This window comes from Paroedura picta, chromosome 1, assembly GCF_049243985.1.
Source record: "Paroedura picta isolate Pp20150507F chromosome 1, Ppicta_v3.0, whole genome shotgun sequence".
Lineage (NCBI taxonomy): Eukaryota > Metazoa > Chordata > Lepidosauria > Squamata > Gekkonidae > Paroedura > Paroedura picta.
Genome location: NC_135369.1, coordinates 181266473 through 181283936, shown reverse-complemented (window position 1 = coordinate 181283936; position 17464 = coordinate 181266473). Strand labels below are relative to the sequence as shown.

At 50.4% G+C, this 17464-nt stretch overlaps 1 protein-coding gene across 1 annotated transcript; it reads left to right on the top strand.

Moving 5' to 3' along the window:
* The first annotated feature begins 3110 nt into the window (after window positions 1-3110).
* On the top strand, window positions 3111-15136 carry RAB20 (RAB20, member RAS oncogene family). Its single transcript, XM_077314479.1, has 2 exons — window positions 3111-3399; window positions 14098-15136. The coding sequence occupies exons 1-2, from the start codon at window positions 3231-3233 to the stop codon at window positions 14628-14630; spliced, it is 702 nt and encodes a 233-aa protein (XP_077170594.1). The 5' UTR covers window positions 3111-3230; the 3' UTR covers window positions 14631-15136.
* The last annotated feature ends 2328 nt before the right edge of the window (window positions 15137-17464 follow it).

The window sequence follows — 17464 nt, the reverse complement described above, 5'->3', positions numbered from 1 at the left end:
CTGCGGGGGGGGGCGGGAAGAGGGAGCCGCGGCCCGGCGCCATGGCCTTTGCGGCCCGGCGCCGGGCCGCAGCCCGCTGGTTGGGGACCACTGCCCTAGTGTTGCATTTGATTTTTCCGATCTAAATGCAGAACATTACATTTTTCACTATTAAAATTCATTGTATTCATTTTAGCCCAGTCTTCCAGCGTGTCAAGATCATCCTATATCCTGATTCTGTCTTCTGGTGTGTTTGCTACCCCTCCCAGTTTAGTATCATCTGGAAATTTAATAAGCACCCCCTCTATTCTTTCATCCAAATCATTTATGAATATGTTGAACAACACAGGGCCCAAGACAGATCCCCGACGCACTCCACACATCACACACACTCCTTTGGGTACGATCTATCAACCAGTTCTTGATCCCCTTAACAGTAATAGGATCCATACCCTGAGAATGGGATCCATTCCCTGAGAACTAACTTGGTGTAGTAGTTAAGAGTGTGGCCTCTGATCTAGCCCCAGTTTTTATGGTGTACCAAGTAATACCATTACTGATTACAATGGAGATGGTTTATTGGTATGGCACCACCGACAGCCATGGCACTTGTTAGAGCACAAGAAAATAGGTCCCTGACACGAGGAGCTTGCAGCAGAAGCTCTAACTTGTGCTTAAGCTTAATTCAAGTGTGTGTGTGTGTGGGGGGGGGGGAGTGTGGGCCAAAGCTGCCCTAGGAAAAAATAGGTTTGAAGGAAACAAAGAGGTAACATCACTCAAGAATTCTGAGTGGCATCAACGGCAGCCAGGAAACCACTGGAAAGAGCCAACCTGTGATGGATTATCTCAGTTAAGGAACTGCCTGCAGTTTGCAAGAGTTGGGTGTGGGTGTTCATGGGAGGCTGTTTTGAGGTCATTTGTTCATAAAAGGTAAAGGTATCCCCTGTTCAAGCACCAAGTCATGTCTGGGGTGATGCCCTCTAGCGTTTTCATGGCAGACTCAATACAGGGTGGTTTGCCAGTGCCTTCCCCAGTCATTACCATTTTACCCCCCGGCAAGCTGGGTACTCATTTTACCGACCTTGGAAGGATGGAAGGCTGACTCGATCTTGAGCCGGCTGCTGGGATCGAACTCCCAACCTCATGGGCAGAGCTTCAGACTGCATGTTGGCTGCCTTACCACTCTGCGCCACAAGAGACATAGGGTTGCTGTTGCTGTAAGTCAGAAATTAATAGAGGGCATTTAGCACACAAATAGTTGGTAACCTGAGCAGGGCATCTAGTTGAAGGACCGGGACAGGGAAACAAAGGGGGAAAGCTGCCCTGCAGAAGACCTTCCACTGCTCCTTAAGGGCAGTTGTATAATGGGGAGACCACACATGCAAGATCTGCTCAGAGTGCATAACTGAGCCAAATAGAAAGGGTATAGATTATCTCCTCTGTGTCCTGATTGGCTCAGCAGACTTCCCGGTCTTTGGAGTATACTTCTCTCTGCTTGCCTTCAGAACAGCAGTTGAACAAGAGAAAAATAACTGCAGGCAATATTCCCTCATCATACAAAATCATGCCATCGTATCTCCAAATTTTGAGTATATATCCTTTGAAAAGTGCGTACCTTCTAGCTCATTTAAACATCTGTGGATTCCTTCTTCTAAGAGATTCTGTTTTCATGGGTGCAATGTCCTGGACACCTTATTCCATATACTCTTGGATGTACGGTATCACTGCCCCTTATCTGGATATCTAAAGGAACTGAATTTGTGTGTGTGTAGACAAGAAACACCGGATCAAAGCTATACCTGGAGAAATGGATCCAATATTCCCTGTAAAAGTAGCTAAGATTTTGTCAGTTCTCTTTTATGGAAACTGCTATGGTTTTAAAAATCTAATATCTTGTAATCTCTAATATCTTTGCTCATTCTGTGGATGCCAATGAAGGTTTTCTGAGCCCGACTGCAAACTGTTAGACACTCTCTTTCTACACACCCGGCTTTCTCAGCCAGAGTTCCCCAAAACCATGGGGCTTCCCAAATGCTTGGGAGTTACTCAATTTTTAAATATTTTTTTAAAATGTGTTAAACATTTATTGGTGGCATGACCACATACGGATAGATTCCAATGAGTAGCCCTGTTGGTCTGAAGTAGCACAATAAAATCAGAGTCCAGTAGCACCTTTAAGACCAACATAGATTTAATCAAGGCGTGTGCAAGTCGAGTGCAAGTCTGACAAAGAGCGCTTGCACTCAAAAGCTCACACCTCGAATAAATGTTTGTCGGTCTTAAAGGTGCTAGTGGACTCTGATGACCACATATGGTCATTCCAACCCACCCCCTCCGTCCCCAAATAGCCAGGGATGAGCCTGGAGGGGGTTGGGGAGGAGAGGGGTCCTGGATGGGCTAAGGTGACCAGATTGTCCCACTTTTGGAGGGACATCTGGGGGCACCTGGCAAACTGTACTTATGCTGAAATTAAAATATATCTATTACAATATTATTTTTGCATTCTATGAAACTTCTTGTTGTTCCATATAGACCAAATTTTTAATCAACCCCCCCACCCCGGTCAATGGTGTCCCGTTTCACCAATATTAAAATCTGGTCACCTTAGCGCAGGGGTAGTCCACCTGTGGTCCTCCAGATGTCCATGGACTACAATTGCCATGAGCCCCTGCCAGCATTTGCTGGCAGGGGCTCATGGCAATTGTAGTCCATGGACATCTGGAGGACCACAGGTGGACTACCCCTGCCTTAGCGGACCCAGATGCGCTGCCCCACCCTATTCTGCACGATCGCGTCGCTTCTAGGGTAAAGGGAACAAAGTCGTGTCTCTGCCCACAAAGGAACCACTTTGCCCCGCGGGCGCCTCCGCCGTCTCCTCCTTCCTTCCTTCCCGCGGGCTTTCTCCCGTGCTCGGCGGTCGCCCGGCCGCCCCTCCGCCGCCCCGACGGGCGCCCTAAGCGGCGCGCAGCACGGCGGCCTCTCCGCGGGAGCCGCTGAAAGGCGCTGGGCTGCCCGACGGCGGCGGCTTCGGCTCACCTCGGCCCTTTTCCCCGCCCCGCCCCACCCCGCCTCTCCTCTCCTCTCCTGGGCCGGCCTCGCCTCCCCAGCGCCCTCCGGAGGTCTCGGCTCGGCTCGCCCGACTTCCCAACTCGCGTCCCGGGGCGGCGAGGTCTCCGAGGACCCGCCCGGCTCTTTCCCGTTCCGGCCGCCCGGGCGGAGGGGGCGGCGGCGGCGGCGGCGCGGCCTGCGGCATGAAGCCCGACGGCAAGGTGGTGCTGCTGGGGGACATGAACGTGGGCAAGACGTCGCTGCTGCACCGCTACATGGAGCGCCGCTTCCAGGGCACCGTCAGCACCGTCGGCGGCGCCTTCTTCCTCAAGCAGTGGGGGCCGCACCACATCTCCCTCTGGGACACGGCAGGTCGGAAGGGTCGCCTCGGGGGGAGGGGGGGCTTCTGCTAGGGGGCTGGGAGCTCTCAGCTCACAACGACCCCGCGAGGGAGGCCAGGCGGGTCGAGAGCGGCCCCAAGGCGCTTTGGGCACCGAGGGGACGCCGGGTGAAGTTCAACACCCTGGAGCAGGGGTGGGCAAACGGTGGCCTTCCAGATGTCCGTGGATTACAATTCCCATGAGCCCCTGCCGGCATTCGCTGCCCCTCCGGGGGACAGAACTCCTGCAGCCCTGGAGGACCCTCAAGAAGATTCAGAAAGGAGCCCAGGGCCCCCGGGGAAAGGCCAGGCAACGTTCTGGGGTGTCTGCTGTTGGCACAGGGCGGCTAAGTACTTTGGGGGGTTTTGGAAGTTTTTTTTACTTGGATTTGATTGCAGGAGAACCTTAGAACAGCCTTTCTCAATTTTCTTTTGTTGTTGAGAAGCCCCTGAAACACTCTCCAGCCTTGAGAAACCCCAGAAGTGACATGAATGTGCAGAATATGGCTGGGAAGCACAGCTGTGGACACGCCCACTCCCTTCCCACCCCTTCCAGGACCATCATTGGCCATTGAGAGGGGAGGGACATTGACATGAAGATATATGATCATAGGTAAAGGTAAAGGTATCCCCTGTGCAAGCTCCAGGTCATGCCTGACCCTTGGGGTGGCGCCCTCCAGCGTTTTCATGGCAGACTCAATACGGGGTGGTTTGCCAGTGCCTTCCCCAGTCATTACCGTTTACCCCCCAGCAAGCTGGGTACTCATTTTACCAACCTCGGAAGGATGGAAGGCTGAGTCGACCTTGAGCCTTGCTGGGATTGAACTCCCAGCCTCATGGGCAGAGCTTTCGGACTGCATGTCTGCTGCCTTACCACTCTGCGCCACAAGAGGCTCATATGATCATATCACCTGATAAATGTTTAACCAACTAAAAAAAACCATATAAAACATTAACTAACTCCCACCAATTCAGGGAACCCTGCCAGGGCTGCCAAGAAACCAAAATCCTGGTTCAGAATGCCTGCTTTGTAGACTAACAGCAGTTTCAGTGAAAGTTTTTGGGAAGAAGTAGCTCTGTTTTTTTGTACCCTCCTTTTTGCTACTACTACTATCAAAGCAGCTTGCAGTCGCCTTCCGTTCCTCTCCCCTCGACACACACCCCGTGAGGTAGGTGGGGCCGAGAGAGCTCTGAGAGAATGGTGACTGGCCCAGGGTCACCCAGCAGGCCTCATGAATCTCAAAGCAGCTTACGATCGCCTTCCCTTACGTCCTCCATGACAGACACTCTGTGAGGCGGGTGGAGCTGAGGGAGATCTGAGACAACCGTGACTGGCTCAAGGTCACCCAGCTGGCTGCACATGGAGGAGTGGGGAATCAAACCCAGTTCTCCAGATTGAAGGCTGCTGCTCTTAACCACTACCCCCGCCCGGTGCTCTCCCTTTGTCAACTTTGGTTCTCAGAATCTTACCCCTCTGAATGGACACGTCCGTTCCTCGAGGCTGCATATTCCCCGTGAGAAGGCAGATTCCAGCAAGGAGTTTAAGCAAACAGAGCTGTCGTTTTTGTGGTCAGTCCAAATTTGTTGGAAAGCGAGTGAGCGATACTTGGAGCATTAGGCCCCTGTGTTTATAGGCCTTTCATTCTCTCTACATAATGTTCTGACCTGCCAGGTGTGTAAGCGACTCAGAGCTCCTTAGAGGAAGGCCTAGATAAAAATCTACTACTGAATCATAAAATAGTGCTTGAACATTTGGCTGGCTGGCTTTGGCCATAGATCAGGGGTAGTCGAACTGTGGCCCTCCAGATGCCCATGGACTCCAATTCCCATGAGCCCCTGCCAGCATTCGCTGGCAGGGGCTCATGGTAATTGTAGTCCATGGACATCTAGAGAGACACAGGTTGGCCAGCCCTGCCTGTATGGTGTCCCGAAATTGAAAGCTTGCTTCTTCTCATGGCTACTATTTTGGTTCACCTCAACCCTTTTGAGAAGAAGGAACCTTGTGATTGGTCGGGAACTGTCAAGTGGAGTCCTTAAAGCAGTTCGTGGGTGCTGCGGGGAGGGAGGTTGGGAATTTGGTCCAGATTGCTGGTGGGGTGCAGCAAATGAGCAGCAACAGGGGAGAAAGGATGTGGCTGCCCCTCAAATCTGCCCCCTTGGGTAACCCACGCCTCTTCGTAAGAGCCTTTATAAGAGCCACAGCTGGTCTTCTGAGAGCAACCGGGGGGTACATGTCACTTCACTGGCTCATGAATACTTAGTAGATGTGCTGCCCAATGAGGTGTGGAACACACATCATTTATATGGACCTTGTGAGGTAGGCCTTTTTTTGGTAACGTTACATCCGTGGTTAGCCTTGGTTTTGTAGTTTGTCAGTCAATCCCGAAATGTGTACTGTGTATTTTAGGTTTCTTTATTTTTTGGCATAATCACATGTTACTTTCAGTGATCCTGGTGGGGTGTTCAAAGGCAAGAAGAAGAAGAAGAAGAAGATGAAGAAGAGCTGGGTTATTTGTACCCTGGTTTTTAGTACTTGAAGGGTGTCTTAAAGAGGCTTACAATCACCAGCTTGCTGTAGTGGATAATTGGCAAGCTGGGATCGATTCCCTGCTCCTCCATATGCAGTCAGCTCGGTGACCTTGGGCTTGTCACAGTCCTGATAGTGCTGTTTTCACCGAACAGTCCTGTCAGAGCTCTCCCAGCCTCGCCTGCCTCACAGAGTGCTCATACTGGGGAGAGGAAGGGAAGACAATTGTAAGCCCCTTTGAGACTCCTTTGGGTAGTGAAAAGCGGCATATAAAAACCAACTCTTCTTCATCTCTTCCTACAACAGACACCCTGTGAGGTAGGTGGGGATGAGAGAGCTCTGAGAGAACTGACTAGCCCAAGGTCACCCAGCTGGCTGCATGTGGGGGAAGAGTGGGGAGTCAAACCCAGTTCTCCAGATGAGATGATGCAGCGGAGGGATTCTTTGGCGGTCTCCCATCCAAATACTCTCCCAGCCCGACTCTGCTTATCCTCCAAGATCCGATGAGACGGGTGCGCTACGTGCTAAAAAAACAATGCCTATCCTTATTGCACGAGGGAGACGAAGGCCACGTGGCATACAGCAGCCCTGGCATGGAGTCCACTGTTTCTGCAACGGTTGGGATTGCAAAAGAAACGCATCACTCGAGGAAATGAACAAGCTGCGTCCTGCCAGGGGAGTCACAGTCTAGATAACGTAACCACAGAACAAGCTGTGAAGAAGACAGGAGCTCGTGTTCTGGCTGGGGACGCAGAAGAGAGGCTTGATTTCTCTTTCCGTTTCCCAGGGCCTTTCATCCATCGCAGAGTGATGCATACAAGCCCTCTGCATACAAACATAAAGCCATGTGCTTAGAGCAGGCCCTCCCTGTGGTTGTTGGGGGTGAGCCACAGCTGGCTGCAGAGTTACTGAGTCACTGAAAACATTACCTGTTTATTCCTTATGGAGCTCAGGGCAGCTCACACCCTAAGAACAGAAATCTGAAACGTCGAGTGAACGTAACCAAACACAAATTGAACCGTCTTCAGCTGCTTCCTAAGGATCGAAAACAAGGGGGCAGACACATCTCCCCAGGCAGGTGGTTCCATAATTGTGGGGCTGCCACCAAAAAGGCCCCGTCTCGAGTACCCGCCAAAAGACCTTTGATTGGTGGGACGAGTCAGGAGGGCCTCTCCCTGTGACCTTAACATATGAAAGAAGATGGTTGTTCAGAGTAAGCAGGACAGTTAGAGCTCTGTCAGACCTGTGGAGGTGGAGCACGAGTCAGGCCATTGTTGTGACTTCTCACTGAGTTCAGTGAATGTGTTTTACATTTACGTCGCTTCTACTGTCGAAATAATTATGCCTCCAATGCCCTCCACGTGAACTGTCCTTGGGAGTTGTGTTGTGTTCTTCCTTCAAGGGAACCTGTCTTGGATGCCATCCACGGTGCTGGAGGCCTTTAGAAGATAAGTTTTGTAACTTTCTTGAGACAGTCCTCAGCACGGATTAAGAAACACAAGGATGAGCTGCGCTATATATATAATACTAGGGGCCAAGCTCGGTGCATTCAGGAATACAATGGGAGCTAGATTCCCCCCAGGACCTGGAAAGGCTGCAGACAGCTGTTAGGGAACTCACCGGCAGGGGCAGCTTTCAGGCAGCAGGGATCTGCAGCCTCCGAGCCTCGGAGGGAAGGAGGAGGAGGAGGAGGGAGCGGTCAGGGGTGGGGGACAGAAGGCGATTGGCTGGCCACTGGACAGACAGGCAAGCTGATTGGAGGAGGAGGCCCTCGGGGGGCGGGACAGCCGCCCTGAGTGGGTGTGAAGCTCTGAGTGGCACTTAAGCCATGAGACACGCTCCTCCTCCAAGCCCTTACCAGAAATATATTAAGTGGAACAGATAATATCGCAAAATAAACTTGGTAGCTCTTCTGAACTTCTCCTTTTGTGAAGTCAGTTAAATCGCACCCTGAAGCTGTGGGCAGGACTAGGGTCTTGCTGATTTCTCTGCTGTCAAAGGAAACGGAACACGGAATCATTTGGGGGTGGAACATGCCCTCATAGTTCCGGTCTGCTTCCAGCGACCCCACAGGGTTTTCTAGGCAAGAGACATTGAGAGGGGGTTAGCCATTTGCCTGCCTCTGTGTAGCAACCGTGGACCCATCCAAGTACGATCCAGAGATGATCCTGCTCAGTTTCTGAGCTCTGAAGAGATCAGGTTAGCCTGGAGGAGGGATGGCCACACTGTGGCTCTCCAGATGTCCATGGCCTACAATTCCCATGAGCCCCTGCCATCTGGCAGGGGCTCATGGGAATTGTAGGCCATGGACATCTGGAGAGCCACAGTATGGCCACCCCTGCCCTGGGGGTATCCAGGTCAGCGCATGTAATAGTTGGCCATGCTACGCCAGTATAATAAATAACAATTTCATGTGAGGATTCCTGTTGATGGGTGATCTTGGCTCACATGTCCACAAATAATACCTCCTTTAAACCGAGATCTTTCCTTAGAAAACCGCACACAAAAGATCCTTTGTATCCTCCAGTAGTACAGTGTGACTTGTACGAGTTCCCCAGCTGAATGACTCAAGCAGTGGGTGTCCCGGAGAGTTCCGGATGGATTACTTTGGGTAGGTAAGTGGTCCACACTGAGTAGGTCCTGCCCCACTCCTCCACTTTTCACAATATGTTTTGGTTTTTTGGTTTGGGCATTGTGCCATTATACAACCTGGAAAAATGAGTCCATCCTCCAATGGAGGCAATTTGTCCTATTGCTATGAAATCAGATACAAAGGTAACCAGCTGTTGTGGGTTTTCCAGGCCGTGGGGTCATGGTCTGGTAATTTTGGTGTTTCTCCAGGGACTGTGGTTGGCATCTTCAGAGGTAGGATACGGCAAGATCTCTCTGTGCCAGAGTGTGGAGTGTGTGAACAGTTGCTGGGCCTTTTATTTACTCAGTTGTGTGTGTGAGTGTGAGAGAGAGACACATACTACATTATTTGCTTACCTTGGAGTCTCACAGAGGCTGGATGGTAGGAAGAGTAGAAAAGAGTAGGTAGCTCTTTTCCTGTGTTTGGTTCAAGTTCATTAGCAAGTCCTTTAGGAAGTGTTTTTCATGTGTCTGGGTGGAGTTCATTAGAAAGTCAATTAAAATTTTGCTCCCTTTTACTCAGAGCCAGTTTGGCATAGTGGTTAAGAGTGGTGGATGCTAATCTGAAGAATTGGGTTTGGTTCTCAACATGCTGCAAGATGGGTGACCTTGTGCCAGTCATATTTCTCTCAGAGCTCTCTCAGACCCACCTACCTCACAGGGTGTCTGTTGTGGGGACAGAAACGATAGGGGATTGTAAGTCGCTTTGAGACTCGTGGGGCCTGCTGGATGATCTTGGACCAGTCACGGTTCTTTCAGAGCTGTCTCAGCCTTTCCTGCCTCACAGTGCATTTGTTGTGAGGAAAGGGAAGGTGATTGTAACTCACTTTGAGACTCACGAGGCCTGCTGGATGACCTTGGACCAGTTGCAATTCTCTCAGAGCCCTCTCGGCCTCACATACCTCACAGAATGTCTGTTGCAGGGAGAGGAGGAGTCAGTGATTGTAAGCCACTTTGAGACTCCTTTGGGTCGTAAAACCGGGTTCAAAACCAGCTCTTCCCTGTGTTGTATGGGAATTTCTTGAAGATTAAAAATACTCCTCTTTTTAACTTGCACTGCCTGGACTCAGAACTCAGTGTGTAGCTTCCTGTTCCCACACCCCTGTGGAAGTTACGGCCGATTTGCTGAATGCTTAGATTGCAAGGGTCAAGTGCTAGGCCCAATCCTGTACCCGTAGAGCTTGGCAGTATGCTCCGGAGCAGTGGTTCCCTGGGGGTCGGTCGGGACCCCTTTGAGGGTCGAACGACCCTTTCACAGGGGTCGCGGCAGAGCAAGCAGCTTGGCCAGAGGGGCGCCATCCACACAACGGCCTTGTGGGGTAGATCGAGATAGAGCGTTCGTCTGCCTGGAGCAGCAGAAAAGAGCGAGATGGGCCTGGTGGGGCAAGAGGCAGAACTGAACTGAGAAACCCGGGAAAAAACCCAATTTCTATACAATCATGAACAATAGATCTTCACGCCTTTGGTCAGTTTCAGTTTAATTTCTGTGAAAGAACCCTTGCATAATTTTGTGGTTGGGAATCACCACAACGTGTGGAACTGTATTAAAGGGCCATGGCATTAGGAAGGTTGAGAGAACCACTGCCCTGGAGGGAGAGAGAGCGCCCAAACCTTTTACCCCCCCAGCCTAGGATCCCTGCATAAACTAACTTCACTTGAGCACATAATTGGAATGTCACCATCTTTCTCCAGCGCAGGCAGTTTGGTGCCAGCTACAGAAGCACCCAGAAAAAAAAGGAGAAAATACTGAACACGAAAAAACCTGAGTCAAGGAACCAGAAGGTTAAAATGGATATAAACTAAATTATTATAATGTTTATTGAATTGATTATTTTATTTTATTTTACCTTTATTGGCGTAATCATAATAAAACATCCATATAAAATCCCGGATCCCTTGGAGAAAATCCCGAGAAGGAATTTTGCAATGCCTTCGGTTATTTGAGGGTCACGATCCGATAAAAGAGAGTGCACTCTTGAACTGATCTTACACGTGAGGCTAATAGGGAGACCTTTTAGTGTTTCTCACCTTCTTTTAAAACGAATCCATGTATTGTCATATGTTATAACCTTTCGGATTTTTCAGGGTAAAACTTTTGTAAGAATCTGGCCCCACGCCCGTATTCCTTGCCCTGGTTCCTAGAGCCAGGGAGAAGGAGGGCCGCAGAGTGGCCTGCCTGCAAAACCGAGTCCTGTCATTCCATTAGAAGCTCCCTGTGAGGTGCCCCAGCTAGCTGGAAATCGAGATTCCGGCGCTCAAGGCCGGCCTGTGAATCATTCAGTTTGCAGCTTAGGGGAGCGAAGCTTCCTTCTCAGCTGAGTAAAGGAGTCTTAAGCGTCTGCTCTCAGCCTGCCAGACTTGTCTCCCGTGCAGCTTCCTGCCAGTCTGGAGAGCGGCATGCGGGACCTTTTGCAAGACCTCCCTGGAGAAGGCTCGTCTCACTTCCTGTTTCCAGCCCTGGCCGATCACATGCTGGTCTCTTGGCTTCATCGCCAACATTCTAGCAGTGCTCTAGTGGCTCTGAGCCTCCTTCGGCAGGGAGTAGGGAAGAGGTCTAAAAGAGGCAGCAGCGCAAGCTGGGTGAAAGGTACTGAACCACAGCTTCTCTTCCCTCTTGGAGGGTCCCTGCTGCTGTTAGCAGTTCCTAAATCTGGAACTGATCCTGGCAGCTTGCCGGTCGGTCATTGCGTCATGGGCGTAGAAACCCAGTACGGCCCCAACGCTGGACACGTGTCGAAGCCTACGTTCTAGCAAACCCTAAAAGCAGAGGCCAGAGAGCCACCGCGTAGAAATGCTGATTTCAGTGAATTTAGGCAGATTGTGAGTGGGTGGGCAGAAGGGACTGGGTGCATGCTTGGCTCTTGTGTCCCTTTCTTGCATGCCCAGGGAAATGCCAATGGCCACTTTGGGATCGAGAGGCAAATTTCCTCCAGGCTGTACTGGTCAGGGATTCTGGTTATTTGGGGGGGGGGGGTCATGGAATTGGGGTCACTATGGGTGGGCAGGTAGTTGTTAATTTCCTGCATTCTGAAGGAGTTTTCACTAGATGACCTGGGGGGGGGGTCCCTTCCAACTCTGAAAGCTAGTTTGGTGTAGTGGTTACGAGTGCCGATTTCTAATCTGGCCTGCCGGGTTCAATTCTGCGCTCCCCCACATGCAGCCAGCTGGGTGACCTTGGGCTTGCCATGGCACTGATAAAGCTGTTCCGACCGACCACAACAACATCTTATTTATAGCCTGCACTTCCTCAAAGGCTCAGGGCAAATAACAACAAATATGTAACTAAGTAACATAATAATCTGTTCCACATAATATATTTCTGGTAAGGGCTTGGAGGAGGAGTATGTTTCATGGCTTAAGTGTCAATCAGTGCTTAACGCCCACTCAGGGTGGCTGTCCTGCCCCTGAGTGCCTCCTCCTCCAACCGGCTTGCCTGTCAGTTCAGTGGCCAGCCAATCACCTTCCGCCCCCCACCACTGACCACCCCCTCCTCCTTCCACTTCCCTCTGAGGCTCGGAGGCTGCAGATCCCTGCCGCATGAGAGCTGCCCCTGCCGGTGAGTTCCCTAACAGCAGCCCGCAGCCCGCAGCCTTTCCAGGATTTGGGGGGTGGCGGAGGCTGTTCGCAGAGTTCTTCCATCCGACCCATCCCCAATGTAGTGCTTGTTGTATTCCTGAATGCAACGGGCTTGGCCCCTAGTCATAAATAATTATCTGTGTTAAAATCCTAATTTGACTATAGACCATGTTTTAGTCCAGAAACTACTTCCTTCTCTCCAGTTCAGTCTTTCTCAACCAGGATTCTTGAGACCCTTGGGTTTCTTGACGGATTTGGGAGGGTTTCTTGAATGGGTGGAATTTAATTAATTTTTGGTATTTTTATTTTTTTAAGCATTTATCGGGGGATATGACCATATATGGTCATGTCAACGACCTCCCTCCCAAAATGGCCGCTGATGGGCATGGAGGGGGTGGAAAGGGGAGGGGCCCCAGGTGGGCGTGTCCACAGCTCTGCTTCCCAACCACGTTCTGCACGATTCAGCCACTTCTAAGGTTTCTCGAAGCCTGGGGACTGTTTCAGGGGTTTCTCAATGGTAAAAATGCTGAGAAAGGCTGCTCTAGTGAGAGGGAGAGATAATTTAAGTACGAGATTTGATGGCAGATTGATGTTTTGGCCAGGGAGACCAGAATGTTGATGTTACTTCTGGCGCCAGCCGTAGGCCTGGTGGAACAGCCCCCTGCAGAACTGGCCTAAATTATGCCTCTTGGGTGTGCGTGTCATAAAACTGGTGAGGGATGGCTCAGCAACAACGGAAGGGAGAGCAAAGGAACTTGGTTTCCTCCATTCCACTAGCAGAGATTGAGGGCTGTTTTAGGCATAGCTGTGCTTCCTTGGCCTACGAAGAATTTGCATGTCCCTGTAATCAGCCTACTGGGTTACACAACTTGCTGGCTTGTTCTATGTTGGGGAGGAGCCATGGCTTAGTGATAGAGCATCCTCTTGGCATGCAGAAGGTCCTAGGTTCAGTTCACAGCATCTCCAGGTGAAAGGACCAAGCAACAGGTGGTGGGAAAGACCCTTTTCTGCCTGAGATCCCTGGAGAACTGCTGCCAGTCTGAGCAGACAATATTGACCTTGAAGGACCAAGGGTGTCATGAAGGATTAGGCAGCTTCATGGGCATATGTATCTAAGTATAGTCTTTGGTGTATAGCCAATTTGGTATAGTGGTTAGGAATGCAGACTTCTAATCTGGCATGCTGGGTTCAATTCAGCTGGGTGACCTAGGGCTTGCCATGGTACTGATAAAGCTGTTCTGACCGAGCAGTGATATCAGGGCTCTCTCAGCCTCACCCACCCCACATGGTGTCTGTTGTGGGGAGAGGAAAGGGAAGGCGACTGTAAGCTGCTTTGAGACTCCTTTGGGGAGAGAAAAGCAGCATATAAGAACCACCTCTTCTTCTGTTCTGACTGAGCAGTAATCTCAGGGCTCTCTCAGCCTCACCTCCCTCACAGGGTGTCTCTTCTGGGGAGAGGAAGGGAAGGCAAATGTAAGCCCCTCTGAGACTCCTTTGGGGAGAGAAAAGCATCATCGAAGAACCAATTCTTCTTCTTCTTCCTCTTCCTCTTCCTCTTCTTCGTCTTCTTCTTCTTCTTCCTCTTCTTCATGGCTGCTTCTTCTACAGAAGCTGTGTGTCTGTACTCTTTGGAAAGCTTTTTTAAAAGTATGCAGCACTTCTTCTCCGTTCTACACCAATGTGGTGTAGCGGTTAACAGCAGTGGACTCTAATCTGGAGAAATCTTGGATTCTCCTGCAGACTCATATCTGGAGAACAAGAGTCCAGATGAAGCCTGCTGGGTGACCTTGGGTGACCTTGGGCCACTTACAATCCTCTCAGAACTCTCTCAGCCCTCGCTGCTTCACGAGGTACCTGATGCGGAGAAAGGAAGGGAAGGCCATTGTAAACTGCTTTGCGATTCCTCAGGGAAGAGAAAAGCGGGATATAAAACCTTCTCTCCTCCTTCTTCTTCTAGGACGCGAGCAGTTTCACGGTCTTGGATCGATGTACTGTCGAGGAGCAGCTGCTGTCATCCTCACCTACGACGTAACCAACCTGCAGAGCATCGTGGAGCTGGAGGATCGGTTCCTGGCCCTGACAGATACGGCCAACGCGGACTGCCTCTTTGCTGTGGTCGGGAACAAAGTGGACCTCACGGACTCTTGCGCCTTCCTGCCAGAAGCAGAAGATGAGTGTCCATCCGAGAAACCCGTCAGCGGCTGCGTTCCCACCAACGTGAAAAGACAAGTCCACCTGGACGACGCCGTCGCTCTGTACAAGAAGATCCTGAAGTACAGGTTGGTGGATGAGAGAGATGCTCCGGCGGCCGAAAAGATGTGCTTTGAAACGAGTGCTAAAACTGGATACATGGTGGACCATCTCTTTGAAACTGTCTTCGACATGGTGGTGCCGACAATTTTGGAGCAGAAAGCGGAAGGACCATCACAGGTTGTGGAATTGAATAGTTACAAGGCAGCCAAAAAGACACAAGCGGGCTGCTGCAGATGAGTGAATCTATGAAATCCTGCCCTTGCAGGGGTAGTCAAACTGCGGCCCTCCAGATGTCCATGGACTACAATTCCCATGAGCCCCTTCCAGCATTCGCCGGCAGGGGCTCATGGGAATTGTAGTCCATGGACATCTGGAGGGCCGCAGTTTGACTACCCCTGTTGAAGAGTATAGCAGTTTAAACTGGCGAAGGCTACAACACAGACAGCTTTCAAGGCTAACTTGATGAAATCCATTTTTCAGAATAGAACTGTAAACTTTGATCTGAGTAAAAGAATGAGGGTAGGAGAGGAGCGGAGGATTATTTAAGAAGAGCGGGACAGTGAGCTTTTGTTAAAGCTGCTCTTTCATGCAAGCTGTTCTTGTGAAACTTCCTAGTCGTTCTGCAGCATCCTGACCTGTGTGAACTTTCTACCCATAAGATGCTTCACTGATCTGACACTGATTTTTTTTTTTAAGACACATCTTTCACTTTTCTGTTCTGGTAATAAATATTTTTTTGGGAACACAGGCATGTCTTTGTAAGCAAAGAAGAGCTGCTTGGATTGTGTGAGTACTTTCTAGGGGAAGATACTGGTGTATCAGCTTCTTTGTGTGTGTGTGTGGGGGGGGGGGAGAAACTGGTAGAAACTACCAATTCAAGCTGGAGCCAACCCATTATAACCAAAAAGCTCAACCAAGGTGAGCTTACTTTCTGATCTCATTGTGTAAGCACAAAATGGGAGGGGGTTATTTTGGGGGGGTTATTTTGTCCCTTAACCCTCTGTGGTTCTGTGAAGGAACTGACCGGTAAGCCCTCCCTGTTCCTTCAAATTGATACTCTGCAGGTTGGAAAACCACGAAGCCTATTCCGTGTCTCCTCTTGGAGGTTGGAAAACCCTAGAGCCCATTCCATGTCTCCTCTTTCGATTTATTTCCTGCCGCTCCCTAGCCGGCTTGTGGCAGGTCACAATGTCTTAAAAATCCCCATTAAAAACCCCATTAAAAGACTTCAAAATACCCCCAACAAAATACCCCCCTTTCTGTTCCCTTCCAGACCCTCGGTATGTGTTTGCTTATTTCTTTCCTCACTTCACGCAGGCTGCATTCCTTTCTAGCGCTGAATCTTCTCAGTCTTGTAGAAAATGTCCTTGTCAAACCGCAGCATCATAGCTTTGTCCTCTGGGTGAGCACAGAGTAAGTTGGAAGCCGGAGTCAACTCAGAACTGAAGGTGTGCGTGTGTGTGTTTGTGTATTATTGTGCTTTCCCATGGATTGCGATAAACCCGTTTTGTCCAAGATTATCTTTTGCAAGAAAGGCCCTCTGTTGCCAAGAGAAACATGCGCTTGTCACAGGCTTCGTAAAGGCCCAGCCTTGCTAAAAGTTACGTGAGGTCCATCCTTCTGCTTGGAGGGGGTTTTGCTGTGTCTGGTTCCTTCTCCCTCCCTCACTGGAGATGTGGAACAATGGGCAATGTGTTCCTCTTGAAGGACAATAGAGCTTGTTCCCATATGCTCCTGCGGCGTGTGGGAGAGAAGCACGCTGACTATGTTGCGATGTGATTTGAAAGCGATGCTGGGAGAGCAAGATAATTTGTTTCAACGGGACCGTTCCCCAGGCCAAGAAAACAACATCATACTTGTTCATTGTGGAGGAGATCCACTGTCTTTATAGGTGCTCTGCTGGTTTTATGCATGTCCAGGATGGAAAACATGAAACTGGAATGTCACGGTCTCTTTTATCTGCTACTTTGCCTGGGAGGGATTCTCCAGGTCCTCAGGTTAATGCAGCCTTTCTGAACTTTTTTACCATTGAGAAACCCCAGAAGTGGCGCGATTGTGCAGAATATGGTTGGGAAGCATGCCCACCTGGGGCCCCTCCCCTGCCCACCTCATCCAGGCCCATCATTGGTGATTTTGGGAGGGAAGGGATTGACATGACCATACATGGACATATCGCCCAATAAATGCTTAACGTATTAAAAAATATATGTTATCTATCCATCCATACAATTTTTTATACCACCTTCCCCTATGGCTCAGGGCAGTTTATAGGGAATGTTTTGGGGGTGTTACATAGAAGAAGAAGAAGAAGAGTTGGTTCTTATATGCCGCTTTTCCCTACCCGAAGGAGGCTCAAAGCGGCTTACAGTCGCCTTCCCTTTCCTCTCCCCACAACAGACACCCTGTGGGGTGGGTGAGGCTGAGAGAGCCCTGATATCAGTGCTCGGTCAGAACAGTTTTATCAGTGCTGTGGCAAGCCCAAGGTCACCCAGCTGGCTGCATGTGGGGGAGCGCAGAATCGAACCTGGCATGCCTCACTCACTTGGGAAACCCTAACCGATTATGCACGCGGAGATGCCGGCGCCGCTTCTGGTTGCGCCCCGCTCACCCGGACGCTGCGCTTTCTTCCGCGTTTCGTGAACGCGGCTTTTTCGGCTGCATGCACCGAAGCTGCGGCCGATTGCAGCTGGCACCGTGCATTGTCGTGATTTTAGTCGCCGGCATTCCACCCCGAATGTGCGCTAAAACCCCCGTGCATAATGGGTCCCTTACAGGGCCACCAGGAACTCCCAGGATTTCACAAAACCTGGTTGAGAACACTTGGTTGAGTTTAAGGTCTTTAACATCACCTACAACCTGACCCTTTTAATCTGGGCTCGGTGGGGATAGAACCCGGGACTCTCTGTATGCCAAGGAGAAAGTGGTGAACTGCTGAAGTAGTTTCTCTTTGAACTGGTTTGTGCTCGGGATCAGTAGCAGCCCTGTTAAAATGAGAGTCTATGTACACATAACAGTCTCCACGGTATGTTCTTTTGACTTGCCAGCATAATGGTCAACTTGTTTGGTGTGCT